This window comes from Zootoca vivipara, chromosome 6 (genome assembly GCF_963506605.1).
Source record: "Zootoca vivipara chromosome 6, rZooViv1.1, whole genome shotgun sequence".
Lineage (NCBI taxonomy): Eukaryota > Metazoa > Chordata > Lepidosauria > Squamata > Lacertidae > Zootoca > Zootoca vivipara.
In genome coordinates this window covers 33263725-33277608 of record NC_083281.1, presented here as the reverse complement: position 1 = coordinate 33277608, position 13884 = coordinate 33263725, and the positions used below count along the sequence as shown (strand labels likewise).

The following is a 13884-nucleotide window of genomic DNA, read 5'->3' as shown; positions in this document are numbered from 1 at the left end:
TAAAAGACCCTAGCCACATCCACACTGTACATTTAAAGCAGTGTGGTACCACTTTTAAAAAGTCATTGTTTTCTCCCATCATGGTGCTTTAAATGTACGCTGCAAATGTGGCCCTAGTGAGCAACAGTAACCTCTGGACTGGGGCTTATGGGAGTTGTAGAGGTTAAGGAAGGTTGGCATATTCATTTCTTTTAAAGAAACGGGTCCCATATTAAAAGTGCCGAGTCTGGTTGAATATCCCCTCTCTCTAAATAGGTGGTGTACACATTTGGATTGAGAAGAAGAATGCAGTGGAGATCTTTGACGGAAAATAAAAGCAGACCTAATGCCGCCCCTTACCAGGTTTTTGAAAAGTGCTGTCACTTCCCTGGTGAAGACAGCCAGATTCAAGAATCCGGTGGAAAGCTCGTGATTGTTCTGAGAAAGGTGGTTGCTGCCAAAGTTCTCCAGAGTTTCGCTGTACTGCTCCTCGTTCTCCACATGCGCTAAGGAAGAAGACACAAAAATCAGGAGAAAGGAAGGTTTCTGTCGGATCTAGATACCCACAGAAGTCAGGGAAGAAGCAAAGCAGTGTGTGGAATTTGAACATGAAGATAGCCCTGCAGGGTCAGACAAGAGCATTATACCAGGCATCCCCAAACTTCGGCCCTCCAGATGTTTTGGACTACAATTCCCATAATCCCTGACCACTGGTCCTGTTAGCTAGGGATCATGGGAGTTGTAGGCCAAAACATCTGGAGGGCCGCAGTTTGGGGATGCCTGCTTTATACTGAACCACCTCCACACCATACATTTAAAGCGCTATGATGCGCTTTAAGCAGTTGTGGCTTCTGCTGTCGTTTGTTAAGGGCACTGAGAGCTGCCATCACAGAGCTACTAGTCCCAGAGTAGTTTAATCATCAATCTCTTTTGCTAGGGAACTCTGGGAAATGTAATTCAGTTAGGAAAATAAGCCTCGGCGCCCTTAAACAAACCACAGCTCCCAGAATTCACCGGGGGGGGGGGAGAGCAACGACTATTTAAAGTGCTGCCAGTGTGTTTTAAATGTATGGTATGAATTTGTCCTAGCTCATCATCTTGTTTCTCACCGTGGCAAAGCAGAGACCTCTGGGAAGCCAACAAGCAGGCCATGAGGGAAAGAGAGCTCATGTTCCCCAACAACGAATAGTTGGAGGCATGCTGCCTCTGATCATGGAGGTAATATATATCCAACATGACCAGCACCCATTAATAGCCCAGCAGGAACACCAACTGTCGGGCATTATGTAGGCATGTGCTGAATTGTGCAAAGCAATTTGTGGCAGTGGTGCTGGGCGTGCACCAGCAGCTGTGAGGAGAGGGCTGGGTAGTGCGTATTTGAGCCTCTTCCACTGCATCTCCAGCAACATCTGACACCCCCATTGCAGATTTTTATTCACTTACTTCCTTTCATAACAATAATAATAATAATAATTTATTATTTATACCCCGCCCATCTGGCTGGGTTTCCTCACTCTGGGTGGCTTCCAACAGAAATATTAGAATACACCAATTTCTTAAAGATTAAAAGCTTCCCTGAACAGGGCTGCCTTCAGATGTCCTCTAAAAGTCTGGTAGTTGCTTTTCTTTTTGACATCTGGTGGGAGGGCGTTCCACAGGGCGGATGCCGCTACTGAGAAGGCCCTCTGCCTGGTTCCCTGTAACTTGGCTTCTCACAGCGAGGGAACCACCAGAAGGCCCTCGGCTCTGGACCTCAGTGTCTGGGCAGAGCAATGTAGTAGGCGACGTTCCTTCAGGTATACTGGACCGAGGCCGTTTAGGGCTTTAAAGGTCAACACCAACACTTTGAATTGTGCTCGGAAACGTACTGGGAGCCAATGCAGGTCTTTCACAACCGGTGTTATGTGGTCTCGGCGGCTGCTCTCAGTCACCAGTCTAGCTGCCGCATTCTGGATTAATTGTAGTTTCCGGGTCACCTTCAAAGGTAGCCCCACATAGAGCGCATTGCAGTAGTCCAAACGAGAGATAACTAGAGCATGCTCCTCGTTCTCTACTTGCGCAAATCCAGATCCTAATTCCTTGTACATTCATTGCATTTATATCACCCCTTTCCTCGAAGCGGCTCAAGGTGGCATACTCCTCCCCATTTTACCTTCACAACAAATCAGGATGAGAGACTGTGACTGGCCCAAGATTATCCAGCGGGCTTTATTTAGAATGAGGCCTCAGGGAAACAACAGCCCCGAGCACTTCCAGTCTGCTTACACCAGTAAAGGGCACGGCCCAACACTGTGGTCCGTGAGCTCCTGGTGTTAGAGATTCCTTCCCTGTGTTTGCTGTCATGGGATTGTTGTCTGTCTCATGATGGTATATGTTTTCATTCCACAGTGGGAAGTGACGAAGACAGGATATTTGTGTTACTGTGTGTTCCTGAAGTGGGACTATTGTCCTTTGTTCATTCTCTTTGCTGCCTGATGCCAGAGAGAGAGGGAGCCATGTTGCAGTGCTCCGTGTGTGTTTATGTGTAAATAAACGTAGATTAGCCAAATGCTGAGCTACTAAGTTCTGTCATGAAATTGCGCAAACTCTGCAGATCCGTAAGTGTGCTGATGTTTCTTGGCATCAGTCGCTGTGATGTTTGGGCTGAAGAAAGCTTTTGAAACTCCCGAGGGATCGACAGGAGGGAGAGATCATCCCAGTCGGGCATGTTTCTCTGCCAGGGTCCTACTCATGTGTAAGAGATCCTAACACCTGGGTCCTAGAATATTAGCAGCGAGAGAAACCTGAATAGCCTCCAACACCATCCTTTAGGCCTCTTGAATGAACCTGAGCTGCATGTGTGGCATATACAGGGACTGGGAGTTACCTTTGAAGGTGACTCAAACTACAACTAATCCAGAATGCAGCAGCTACACTGATGACCGGGAGCGGCCGCCAGGACCATATAACACTGGTCTTGAAAGACCTACATTGGCTCCCAGTACGTTTCCGAGCACAATTCAAAGTGTTGGTGCTGATATTAAAGCGCTAAATAGCTTCGGGCCAGTATTCCTGAAGGAGCTTCTCTACCCCCATCCTTCAGCCTGGACACTGAGGTCCAGCTCTGTCAGGGGGACTCCCTACAGGGAGCCTCTCCCGATAATCCTGACCAGCACTTCGCCCAGCGACAGTGCTAGCAGCGGGTCAGGGGAAAGCGGAATGGAAGGGGGAAGGCTCAGCGAGGCACCAGAGCCCTGACAACGCTCTGGGGAACAGATGGTGGAAGAAGGGCTCAGTGACGTATCGGAGCCCCAGCACCACTCTGACCATCTAGGGGAGGAGGGACGGCTCAGGGAGGCATCAGAGCCCAGGCACCATCCCAGCCAGCAAGGGGAAGAAGTGACACCGCTCCTTCCGGTGCCCAAATTGAGGCGTGCGCCCAAACGCAGGCCGAAGGGGCGGCGTTTCAGGAAGTCCAGGTTATTATGTTGGCCCCGAAGCCAACGGGCGCCATTGCCGGGTTCTGAGAGTGACTAGGCGGTCATGTTTTCTGCTATCTCTGCACTGTAAATAGCATGCACAATAAAACCTTTAAAGACACAACGGACTGGAGCGTCTTTACTCAGGAGTAGCCACAACAACTCCCTGACAAGCTCCAAGAAGTGAAGTTACAGGGAACCAGGCAGAGGGCCTTCTCAGTAGTAACGCCCACCCTGTGGAACGCCCTCCCATCAGATGTCAAGGAAATCAACAACTATCTGACCTTTAGAAGACATCTGAAGGCAGCCTTGTACATGTAAATTTTTAATGTTTGAGGTTTTGGCGTGTTTTAAACATTTTGTTGAGAGCCTCTCACAGTGGCTGGGGCAACCCAGTCAGATGGGCGGCATACTGTATATATAAATCATCATCATCATCATGGACCAGGGGCCCCCTTCACCAACCTGCTGCCCTCCAGATGTTGTTGAACAACTACTCCCATCAGCCCCAGCCAGCTTGGAGAGGATGGGAGTTGTAGTCTAGCAACATCTGGAAGGCAGCAGGTTCCAAATCCTTCACTTGTGCTGTTCTAGGGCAAGAATGCTCAGTGCAGATTTTGTTATGCCTTCGCTTCAAAGGGATCCTAATCCAGAGGTCTTGTGTTGCAATTTATATACAGTATTTTGAAAGCGGATTGCACAAGGCTGACACCAGCTAAACCTTGCACAAAGGCAAATTGTGCTCCTGCTGCCACTGCAACCTCATAAAAATCTCCAAATATGTTTAGCTGCGAAGGAGGCTGTCACAGAATGTTTACAAACAGCACAGCTTCTGTGGGGAAAGCAAAAGGTCAGTCTGGTGATGGGGCAGCTGGGAGAGGGCAAATCCAGATTCCAATTCATATATCCCACCAAAGAGAGTCATCTTGTAGGGTCACCAGACTTTGCGGGTGATGGACTGTGAACTAGACCAGTGAAACGCTAAGAAAGAGGTTAAAGGGGGTTTCTCCAAAATCCAGGAAAAGAGAAGGGCTGCAACAACTTGGTGGCAGAGCTTAAATCAGAAAAGCAAGAAGCTGGCGAAGCAGGGCCTGGGAAATAGTCCAACATTAAAACTCTGTAGAAAGGTACTGTCTATTAGCATGAACAATGCCAAGCTAGATGGACCAATGGTCTGACTGTGTGAGGCAGCTTCCCAAGTTCCCCGATTATTTGAAGTACAACAGCAGGGATCATTCGGTTAGTAGCCTAAGGGTTCATTCTAATGACAGTTAAGACAGCCAATCAAGAGGGGGGTGGTAGTGGAAGTGTTTGCCTAGCACCCAATCAGAATGGCATGATCCTTGTGCTCTGATTGGCTGTGGGAGTTCTAAGGGACCCTTTCCTCAGTATGCACTGCTGAATATCTTTCTGCTTTGAAGGAGGCCTGTTCTAAAAGACAAAAAAAACCCACAACCCCGATTATTTCTCCTCACGTTATGCACAAGTTATGCGCTGCTTTTGTTCAGTTTGCCCAGTAAAGTTCATTTTCTTTCTCGACTTTGTGTTATTCAAATGACACTGCTATCACTGTACGGGGGGGGGGGGGTCAGATTGCACTTTGCACACACCTGGCAGCACCTACCCGTTCCCCCCAAGGTGTCCCCCCCACTCTTCCCCACCCCTTGGCAGCCACACCAGCACGCAGAGAGCATTAACTTACTGAGCCCAGAAGCATGAATAGCTTTCACATATTTCCTGATCCGCTGGAGAATGGCTTGGTCTCCATCCAGGCTCTGCAAGGCAAAAGAGAGAGAGAGAGAAAGACACAAAGGTTTGTTAGAGTTGCTGGGCAGTGCCAAGCCAAGAGGCGGGAAGAGGGAATTGCGAGGCCACACAAAGTCTCTTTGAAGCTCCGGCCTGTGGCAGATGTGCAAGGCAGCTGCCAGGCTACCCGAATCTGGAGTGGAGAGATCCCAAGCATGGGGAGGGGGTGGGTGGGCTGCACGGAGATTGAGAGTGAAAGAGAGAGAATGCATTGACTGAACAGTGCAGAAAAGGAGGTGTGGCTTCCAGCCAGTTCCTCCCTGGCTGCAACAAGGGCATAGCTCTGTGGCAGAGAACACGTTTTGCATGCAGAAGATCACAGGCGCTTCTAGTTTGAAAGGATCAAAGGTATCAAATGATGGGGAAGACCTCAGCGCAAGACATTCAGGCAGCCCCTGGCGCAACCTGAAACCTGCCTAAGCACCTAGCAGGGCCTCATTTGAATGTCTGCTGCCTTCTCTTGCACTCTGTCTTGAGACTGGAATGTGGCCTGTCCAGGAGCTCAGCTCAGCAGTAGAGCAACTGTTTTGCTTGCAAAAGGTCCCAGGTTCAATCCCCGGCATCTCCAGGTAGGGTCTGAACTCTGAAACTCTAGAGACACTGCCAGCCAGTATAGAGAGCCCCAGTCAGTGTCTACACTGTAGACAAGTTAGATGGGCCAATGGTCTGATTTGGTATACAGGAGCTTCTGGTGTGACTGTGGGATGAGTTATTGATGGCTAGGAGAGGACATACTGAATACAATTTATCTCTCCAGTCTCTTACACGTGTGAGTTAGGCAGAATATTAAAACCCCATCCTTGGCAACGAAAATTAAAGCTTTGGAATGAGGTTGCGAAGCCTTTCCTTTTTTGAGCAATTCCACCTAATGAAGGTTAGCCGGCTTCCTCTTGGTTTCCCTCTTAATAAAAGAACCAGGCAACAACCCATTAAGTTATAGCATCCACTTATTTAACCGTCTTGCACTGGGTCACAGCAAAGGCAGCAGCAAAACTATGCAAGCAAGGGTGCCAACTTGAACAAAACATGGGGGGAGGGGCAGGTAAGCACCATCCTGCGTAATTGATCACAAGATGTAGCACACGCTCACCATTTGAATGGCAATGCCCATCAATTTTGGAGGGACCCAGCCCCCTCAAATATTTTATTGGGGGTGTGAAGGGACCTCGGCCCCTAGGAGTTGGCTCTGATATATGCAAGTCAAAATACTATTATGTTTCAAAATACATAGCCGATTACAAAAATGGAGCCTGCGCTCAGGGACAGCTCAGACAGACACCCGTTTGAATCAAATACATGGTGAGGAAGAGTGGCGCCCATCACTGCCTCCCCTCCCATGAGAGCAAGTTCCATAGTTTTAACTATGCACTATGTGAAGAAGTGCCTTCTTTTATCTGCCCCAATCTTCCAACCTTCAGCTTCATTGCATGTTCCCAGGGTCTCTAGAGGGAGAACAACTTTTCTCTCCACTTTCTCCATGTCATACATAATTTTAGAAACTTCTATCATGTCACCTCTTGCTCATTTTTTCTCTCAGCTAAAAAGTTCAAAGCCCTGCACTCCACCCCCTTGGTCATTTTAGTTGCCCTATATCAGAATATCTACAATACAGTATCCTTTTTGCCTAGCAGGAGGCAGGAGAATCATAGCCCTCTCTGGAATTCACAGGCATGCTGCCTGCCTCTAATCCTGGCTGCCAGCAAATAGCCATCAAAACTAGGAACCTTTAATAGCAGGAAGGGATTTCCTTTCTGGAGGCCAAATACTGTACTCCCCCCTTCAGTCATTTGTCCATGGTTACAGTATCCCTGAAAGTGCCTCTCTCCATCCTCCATCCAGGGGTATAATTTCAGATACTGTATCAGGGAGTGAGGGGGAGAAATGGTTCGCAGTAAAGTTTAAAAGGCCTGTTCAAGGAGATATTCAAGACTTAAATTGCAGCACCAGAGAAACTACAGTGGGATATAAGAGCATCCATTCCAGTGACATTTTATACTGCCCAATAAAATGATAGCCAAGGTCATCCAAAGAAGGTCAGTCAATCATATTTTTTAAAGAAAGCAAAGTGTTTTGTCCTTTTGTCGTGCATGCTATTACTTCCTAGGGCCTAAGTATTTCACTGTTTAGAAACCAACTGTCAGTGGTGTAATTCAGATGTCACAATCTTTCCTGGTTTGGAGAAAATGGGAAACTATGGTTAACTGAAGACTGCTTGGTTTGTTTCACCTCACTCATGCAAAAGGAGAAGCCAAGCAGCTAGCCACTGAGGCTAAAAAGGTTGATAGAGATCTCTGCTGAATTGTATCCTTACAAATGCACACAGAAGGTATCTGAATCATAGAGTCATAGAAATACAGAGTTGGAAGGGACCATGAGGGTTATCTAGTCCAACACCCTGCAATACAGGAATATTTTGCACAATGTGGGGCTCGAACGCATGACCCTGACTGATGTAAACCCATGGTCTACCGACCAAGCTATTTGCATGCATGGAGAACAGAAAGAAGGCAGCTGGGACTGGGGTACCAAAAGCATAAAATGCCCCCAACAGCCAAACAGGAGCCTCTGTGAATGTGGAAACAGGTGCGTCTCCTGAGCCCTCCTTTCTATCCAAAGTAACTTCCAATCCCACTTTCCTTCTGCCCTCGCTGGGAGGGATTCAAACAATGAATCACAAAACAAAGCCGGATCCTAAAGATGCCTTTCTGCCACAGTAAAAAGGAGAGACACCAGCCTTCTCTCTCTGTCTGGCCATTTGAGGCAAAATGTCCATTACTGTTAAGTGCTCATCCACACCCAGAGGGTCACCAGCGATTGGCTGCTTTGCAAATTTGCATGAGTTTTGCAAAAGTTTTTTGTTTTTTTTCTTATTAATGAGCAATTGCACACCACCCCTTTAGCCAAAAAGTCTCTCAAGACAACAACAAAAAATCAATACTAAGACAGCCCCTGCCCTCAGGCTCACAATTCAAAAGAGATATGACACACAAGGGGAAAGTAATGTGAGGGAGGATGGAAAAGCAAGTTCTTCAAGTTACAGATGAAGCTAGTAGTGGTTCCATCTGTCTTGCTCTCCTGAAGCATTCTCTCCCTTCCACCTCTGAGATCAGGGCAGTCCCTACCCCACAACTCTTCCCTAAGAAGGAACAACCACAAGCAGTGCTGGATTTACGTATAAGCTAAACAAGCTATAGCTTAAGGTCCCACTCTCTTGAGGGCCCCCAAACAATGTAAAGGAAAAACATATTTTGGATATGTACATCCAGTTGTTAAGATAAAAAACAAATAAAATAAAACCTACATACAGCAACAGTGTTTTGTGTTGTGTATGCTCCTATTTATTATGTGCAAATGGCTTTAGAGACCTATTAGATTAGGTCCATAAATTAGGGACGCGGGTGGCGCTGCGGTCTAAACCACAGAGCCTAGGGCTTGCTGATCAAAAGGTCGGCGATTCGAATCCCCGCGACGGGGTGAGTTCCCGTTGCTCGGTCCCTCCTCCTGCCAACCTAGCAGTTCAAAGGCACATCAAAGTGAAAGTAGATAAATAGGAACCGCTACAGCGGGAAGGTAAACGGTGTTTCCGTGCGCTACTCTGGTTTCACGAGAAGCGGCTTAGTCACTCTGGAGGCGAGTGTGTGCACACACACACACCATACTTCCCTATACTGTGCAGGGCTGCCTTCAGATGGCTTGGTATGTGTGTGGATAACTCCATACAGGGCTTGCCGATCAGAAGGTCGGCGGTTCGAATCCCCGCGATGGGGTGAGCTCCCGTTCCTCAGTCCTAGCTCCTGCCAACCTAGCAATTCAAAAGCACATCAAAGTGCAAGTAGATAAAGAGGAACCGCTCCGGCGGGAAGGTAAATGGTGTTTCCGTGCGCTGCTCTGGTTTCACGAGAAGTGACTTAGTCATACTGGCCACATGACCCTGAAGCTGTCTGCAGACAAACGCCGGCTCCCTCGGCCTACAGAGCGAGATGAGTGCCACAACTCCAGAGTCGTCTGCGACTGGACCTAATGATCAGGGGTACCTTTACCTTTAGGTCCATAAATTACCATATAGCATGCTGTATATTCAACACAAAAAACAGTGACAATTTGTTGTTGACAAAGGACAGCTGGACATATAAAGGGCCGCATTACCTTCAGTAGCTTAGGGCCTCATCAAACCTAAATCTGGCCCTGACCACAAGCAACCTCAATCGGTTATTAACTCTAAATCAGCAATGACAGCACGCTGTAGCTTTTCACCTTAGCTGTATGCAGCTGGCAGAGCCATTAGGCAGGGGGAGGAGGCTGCCTCAGGTGGCAGAAGTCGCCCAGGCAGCATTCCTGCAGGCATCCCACCTACCCCACTGCCTCCTCCAGAGACAAGAGAAGCAGCAGCACCATCTCACCCAAAACCTGTGTGATCTTCCCTGAAATTAGCACCTCCTGGCAGTGGTAGCAGAGCGGGTGGTGTTGGCGGCGGCAGCAGCAGCAGGGCAGGGAGGCACTTCCTGTTCCACCTCAAGTGGCAAATGGGATGTGGTGCCCTGGCTGTATAAATCAAAGCTTGGGGTGTAACAATAAACACCCCCCCCCCCGATATTACCACCCCAAGCCTTCGGCATGGGATGGGTATATTTAGCATGGGGTTGGAATGAAAATATCAGAAAGCCTGGCTTAGACTTTCAGTGCAAGTCAATGGACAGGGATTAAGGTTAAGACTAACAGTTTTATTACTTGCTTTAGGAGAGAGAGTTTGGTGGTTAATTTTTCTGTCAGCACTAATTGCCAGATTTTCATCGCAAATTGAATTTATTCCTCCCTCACGCCAAATTGCAGGGGTCTTTGTTTACCTGCTCATCTATGAGAGCAGCACTGCCACAAACCATCAAACAGGTTGCAGAGACGGATGGAGCAGCAAAGAGTTAACCTTAAGCTTGGCTGAGGTTCAGTCATGATAACAGTGCTGGAAAAATACTTGGAGGATGTAATCATGGGATGGGGAGAAAGCAATTGTTTAGGGTCAAGCAAGGGATAACATTTGTTAAAATGGGATGAAGTCAGAGGAAAACCGTGGAGGGGAGGGGAGCTTGGCTGGGGGAAAGGGGTCTTCTTAAGGGAAGGGACTTCATCAGCACTTGCATTACAGCACACACAACCCAGAGGATCCCAACTAGGGTTGCCAGACTCAATAGAGGACAGGACTTCTGTGCCTTTAATTGCCCTGCTCTCTTTGAGTCTGGAAACCTTAAAGAGAAACCAGCAGACCCTTTGCTTGGAAATTAAACAAAGGCGCTGCTGGTTTCTCTTTAAGGTTTCCAGACTCAAAAGAGAGCAGGGCAATTAAAGGCACAGAAGTCCTGTCCTCTATTGAGTCTGGCAACCCTAATCCCAACGCAACCTTTAGCATGCATGGAAGGCAGCCTTAGTTCTTTGTTTAGAACCTGATGTTAACAGCTGGGATAGCTCAGTCAGTAGAGCTTTTAATCTCAGGGTGGTTTCCTTATAACCAATCAGTATCTACTGATATCTATTTCTGTTTTTATGGATCTTTTCGTTGATTCTATCTTTAGGTGTTGTACCACACCTTGCTTTATTTTTGTGAAAGTGTGGGCTATACCTTTGCAAATAAACAAATTTGAACCTGCAACCATCAGAGGTGCTTGGATTTGCCTCCGAGTCAGCCTCTCATTGCTCCCTGAAAACAGCACGAACCTCACAGTCAGGAATCCACCTAAGCAAGGAAGCAGGGCTCCACCAACATCCACAGTGTCCTTGGCAGGCCTGAGCCTGTCTCAGGAGCTGCAGGAGGGACAAACACCTACTTTGTTCCTGGAAGACCAGACGCAGGTGAGAGGCAGACTGCTTGTTGCTAATTATACTCCATAGCATGAGATTCTCAGTTGCAGCAAACAGATTTGTTTTTTTGTTTTTCATAAAGCTAAGAATGAGGCCACACCCTTGCATTTTGTTGCCATCTCAGAAGAAACATCCCCTTCCTTCACTTTCCTACTTTCAAAGATCTGGAAGTTCTTGCAAGCATTCTAGCATTGTTCAGACAAAACATTTGTAAACATGCCTATTCTCAAGCCAAGACCTATGCCCCACTCCTCCAATCAACAACGAAAGCTCACCTGTCTGCTGTACAGGTAAATTGCAACTTGTGCATATTCACATTTATAAGCTCAGATATATAAGCTAGGCGTCATATGGCTCCTTAAACCAGTCCCCAAAATGGAATGCCTAGTTATTATTGTTGGGCCTGACAGCTTGAAAGTCGTATTTTTCAATATGACTTCTTGGTTCCCGAAATTCATTCTGATTGTGCAGATAAAATGTAACAGATAGAATTCTGCAGGTTGTGTTGCTAGTGTGTGAAAACAGTCAAGATCCCCAGGCATGCACCTCCAGATGGGAGAGATGTCAGGTATCATCCTGGTGCCCAAGCATCTTCATTTGGTTGCAAGTGGCTGATAGCCAGGTGCAAAATATGCCTGGCTCCTGCTGAACTTTGAACACTGTCCAGAACATAACCCAAGCATAAGTTGAGAGTCGCCTGTATTCCATTCTCTTGTTCTACAGCAGGAGTTGCAATGTGGTGCTCTCCATATGTTGTTGGACAACCCCCCATCAGCCACAGCCAGCATGCCCAATGGTCAGGGGATGATGGGAGCTGCAGTCTAACAACATCTAGAGGACGTCAGTACCGCAACCCCTGCTCTCTAGCAACTTCTCCTGAACCTTTGTTTTTTAAAGGCAAGGAAGTTAGAGCATGGGAAAACCTTTTGTGGATCCCCAGATATTGTTGGACTGCAAATACCATCATCCCTAGCTAGCAGGACCAGTGGTCAGGGATGATGAGAGTTGTAGTCCAACAACAGCTAGGGACCCGAGTTTGAGAAACAGTGCACTAGACTGTAATTCCCATTACTGTTGGTATACTGGCTGGGACTGAGGGGAGTCAAACAACATCCGGAGGGTCCTAGGTTCCCCACCCATGGGTTGACAAAGTGCTAGGAAGACATCACCATCCCACAACTCACTGTCGAAGGAGTTTGGATTTGATATCCCGCTTTATCACTACCCTAAGGAGTCTCAAAGCGGCTAACATTCTCCTTTCCCTTCCTCCCCCACAACAAACACTCTGTGAGGTGAGTGAGGCTGAGAGACTTCAAAGAAGTGTGACTAGCCCAAGGTCATCCAGCAGCTGCATGAGGTTGACAATCCAACGGCAGCTCAGTAACAAAGCATCTGCTTTGCAAGCAGATGGTCTCAGGTTCAATCCTCAGCATCTCCAAGACGGACTAGGAATGTCCCCCTCTGAAGCCATGGAGCATCGCCATCAATCAGTATTGACAGTACTGAACTAGATGTGCAGGGGTCTGACTCCATCCAAGGTAACTACCTATGTCTATCAACAGTTCAAAAAAGAGCCTTCCTGGTGTGCAAAATAGCATCTTACACACGCCCACAGACACTGCTTTTTATTTTACTTTCTAAGATCCCCAAGCTCATGCCAGCAGAAGCCAAGCCAGGCAGCTGTGCATGTCCCACTGGACTTATGCAGCTGCAGTCCAAAATCTCTCAGAGATATACACCCCTCCTTGAGGATAATCAGCTCAGCCGCAGATGCAGAGATGCAAGGAAAAAATGTCTCCAGAATGAGAGAGAGGAGACAGCTCTGCACCTGTAGCTGGTGGTGACCTCACACAGCCTCCATCTGTGACTGCATTAGACCCCATCACTGACCCCATGGAGCCTCTCTGTGCAATTGTCTAATTTACACTCTGCATTCTAGAATCAGCCTTGAATTCCTTCCAAATGTGCCCGGCTAGCCAGATAGATTCTTTTTTTCTGGCTGTCAGAAAGAGAGTGCCTCTTTGGAAATCTCCCTTTCTTTTGCAGGCTGGTTGTTAAGTAAGATCAATGAGAGCCATTCTCCACTTTGCAGAGCTGCTCAATGAAGTGGGAACTGGTTGGTACGGCAATAAAACACAGCCAACTGTTTAGGAAGCCCAGCCTGAAAAGGGCAGCTATGAAATCTAAAATTAGGAGCAGCAGAGTATAAAAAAAGATATTCAGAGTCAGGGGTGCCAAGAAGATTTTCTGAGGCCAATACAATGTCTGTGGACTTGGGCCCTCTGCCCTACCTGCAAAAGTGGGCATGCATTTGCATAAATAATGCATGCACTTTGCATCATGCAAATTTGCATATTTCTTGCAGGTGGGGTGGAAGGCTCAGAATTAAATCAGGGGGTCACATGTCAAGTACTAAGATGCTTGGCAGGCAGAGTGCCAACAGGCAAGGTTTCCCCCGCAAATTTATTTCCATAGTAGAAAAGGCTTAATCAGTTGAATTTCTGCCCAATTCAAGGCACAAGAGCCCCACTTTTCCTCATTGCTGACCTTAAACTGTGAAAATAACTCTAGTTTCGTGAGTCGTAAAGTGTTGATCCTGGGTAGCCAACATGGTCGCTCATGGCTATCCTGGCTGCGGCTTATGAGAATTGTAGTCAAATCCTGCTGGAGGGCACCATGTCGGCTACCCCTGCTGTAGATCTTTCATCAATTTCTCTTAAGCTTGCAATACTGTACTACATTCAGTGAAAGACCAGGCACGGTTATTTCAGATGGTAGGTAACGGGTCAAA

At 47.5% G+C, this 13884-nt stretch overlaps 1 protein-coding gene across 1 annotated transcript in view; it reads right to left on the bottom strand.

Moving 5' to 3' along the window:
• ASAP3 (ArfGAP with SH3 domain, ankyrin repeat and PH domain 3) overlaps positions 1-13884 on the bottom strand; it is a 77891-nt gene that overhangs the window by 49877 nt on the left and 14130 nt on the right. The window contains exons 2-3 of the mRNA XM_035120399.2: positions 5140-5212; positions 340-485 (exon numbers count right to left, since the gene is read on the bottom strand). Of these exons, the coding sequence (XP_034976290.2) occupies positions 340-485; positions 5140-5212 (219 nt within the window). The remainder of the gene's footprint in view (positions 1-339; positions 486-5139; positions 5213-13884) is intronic.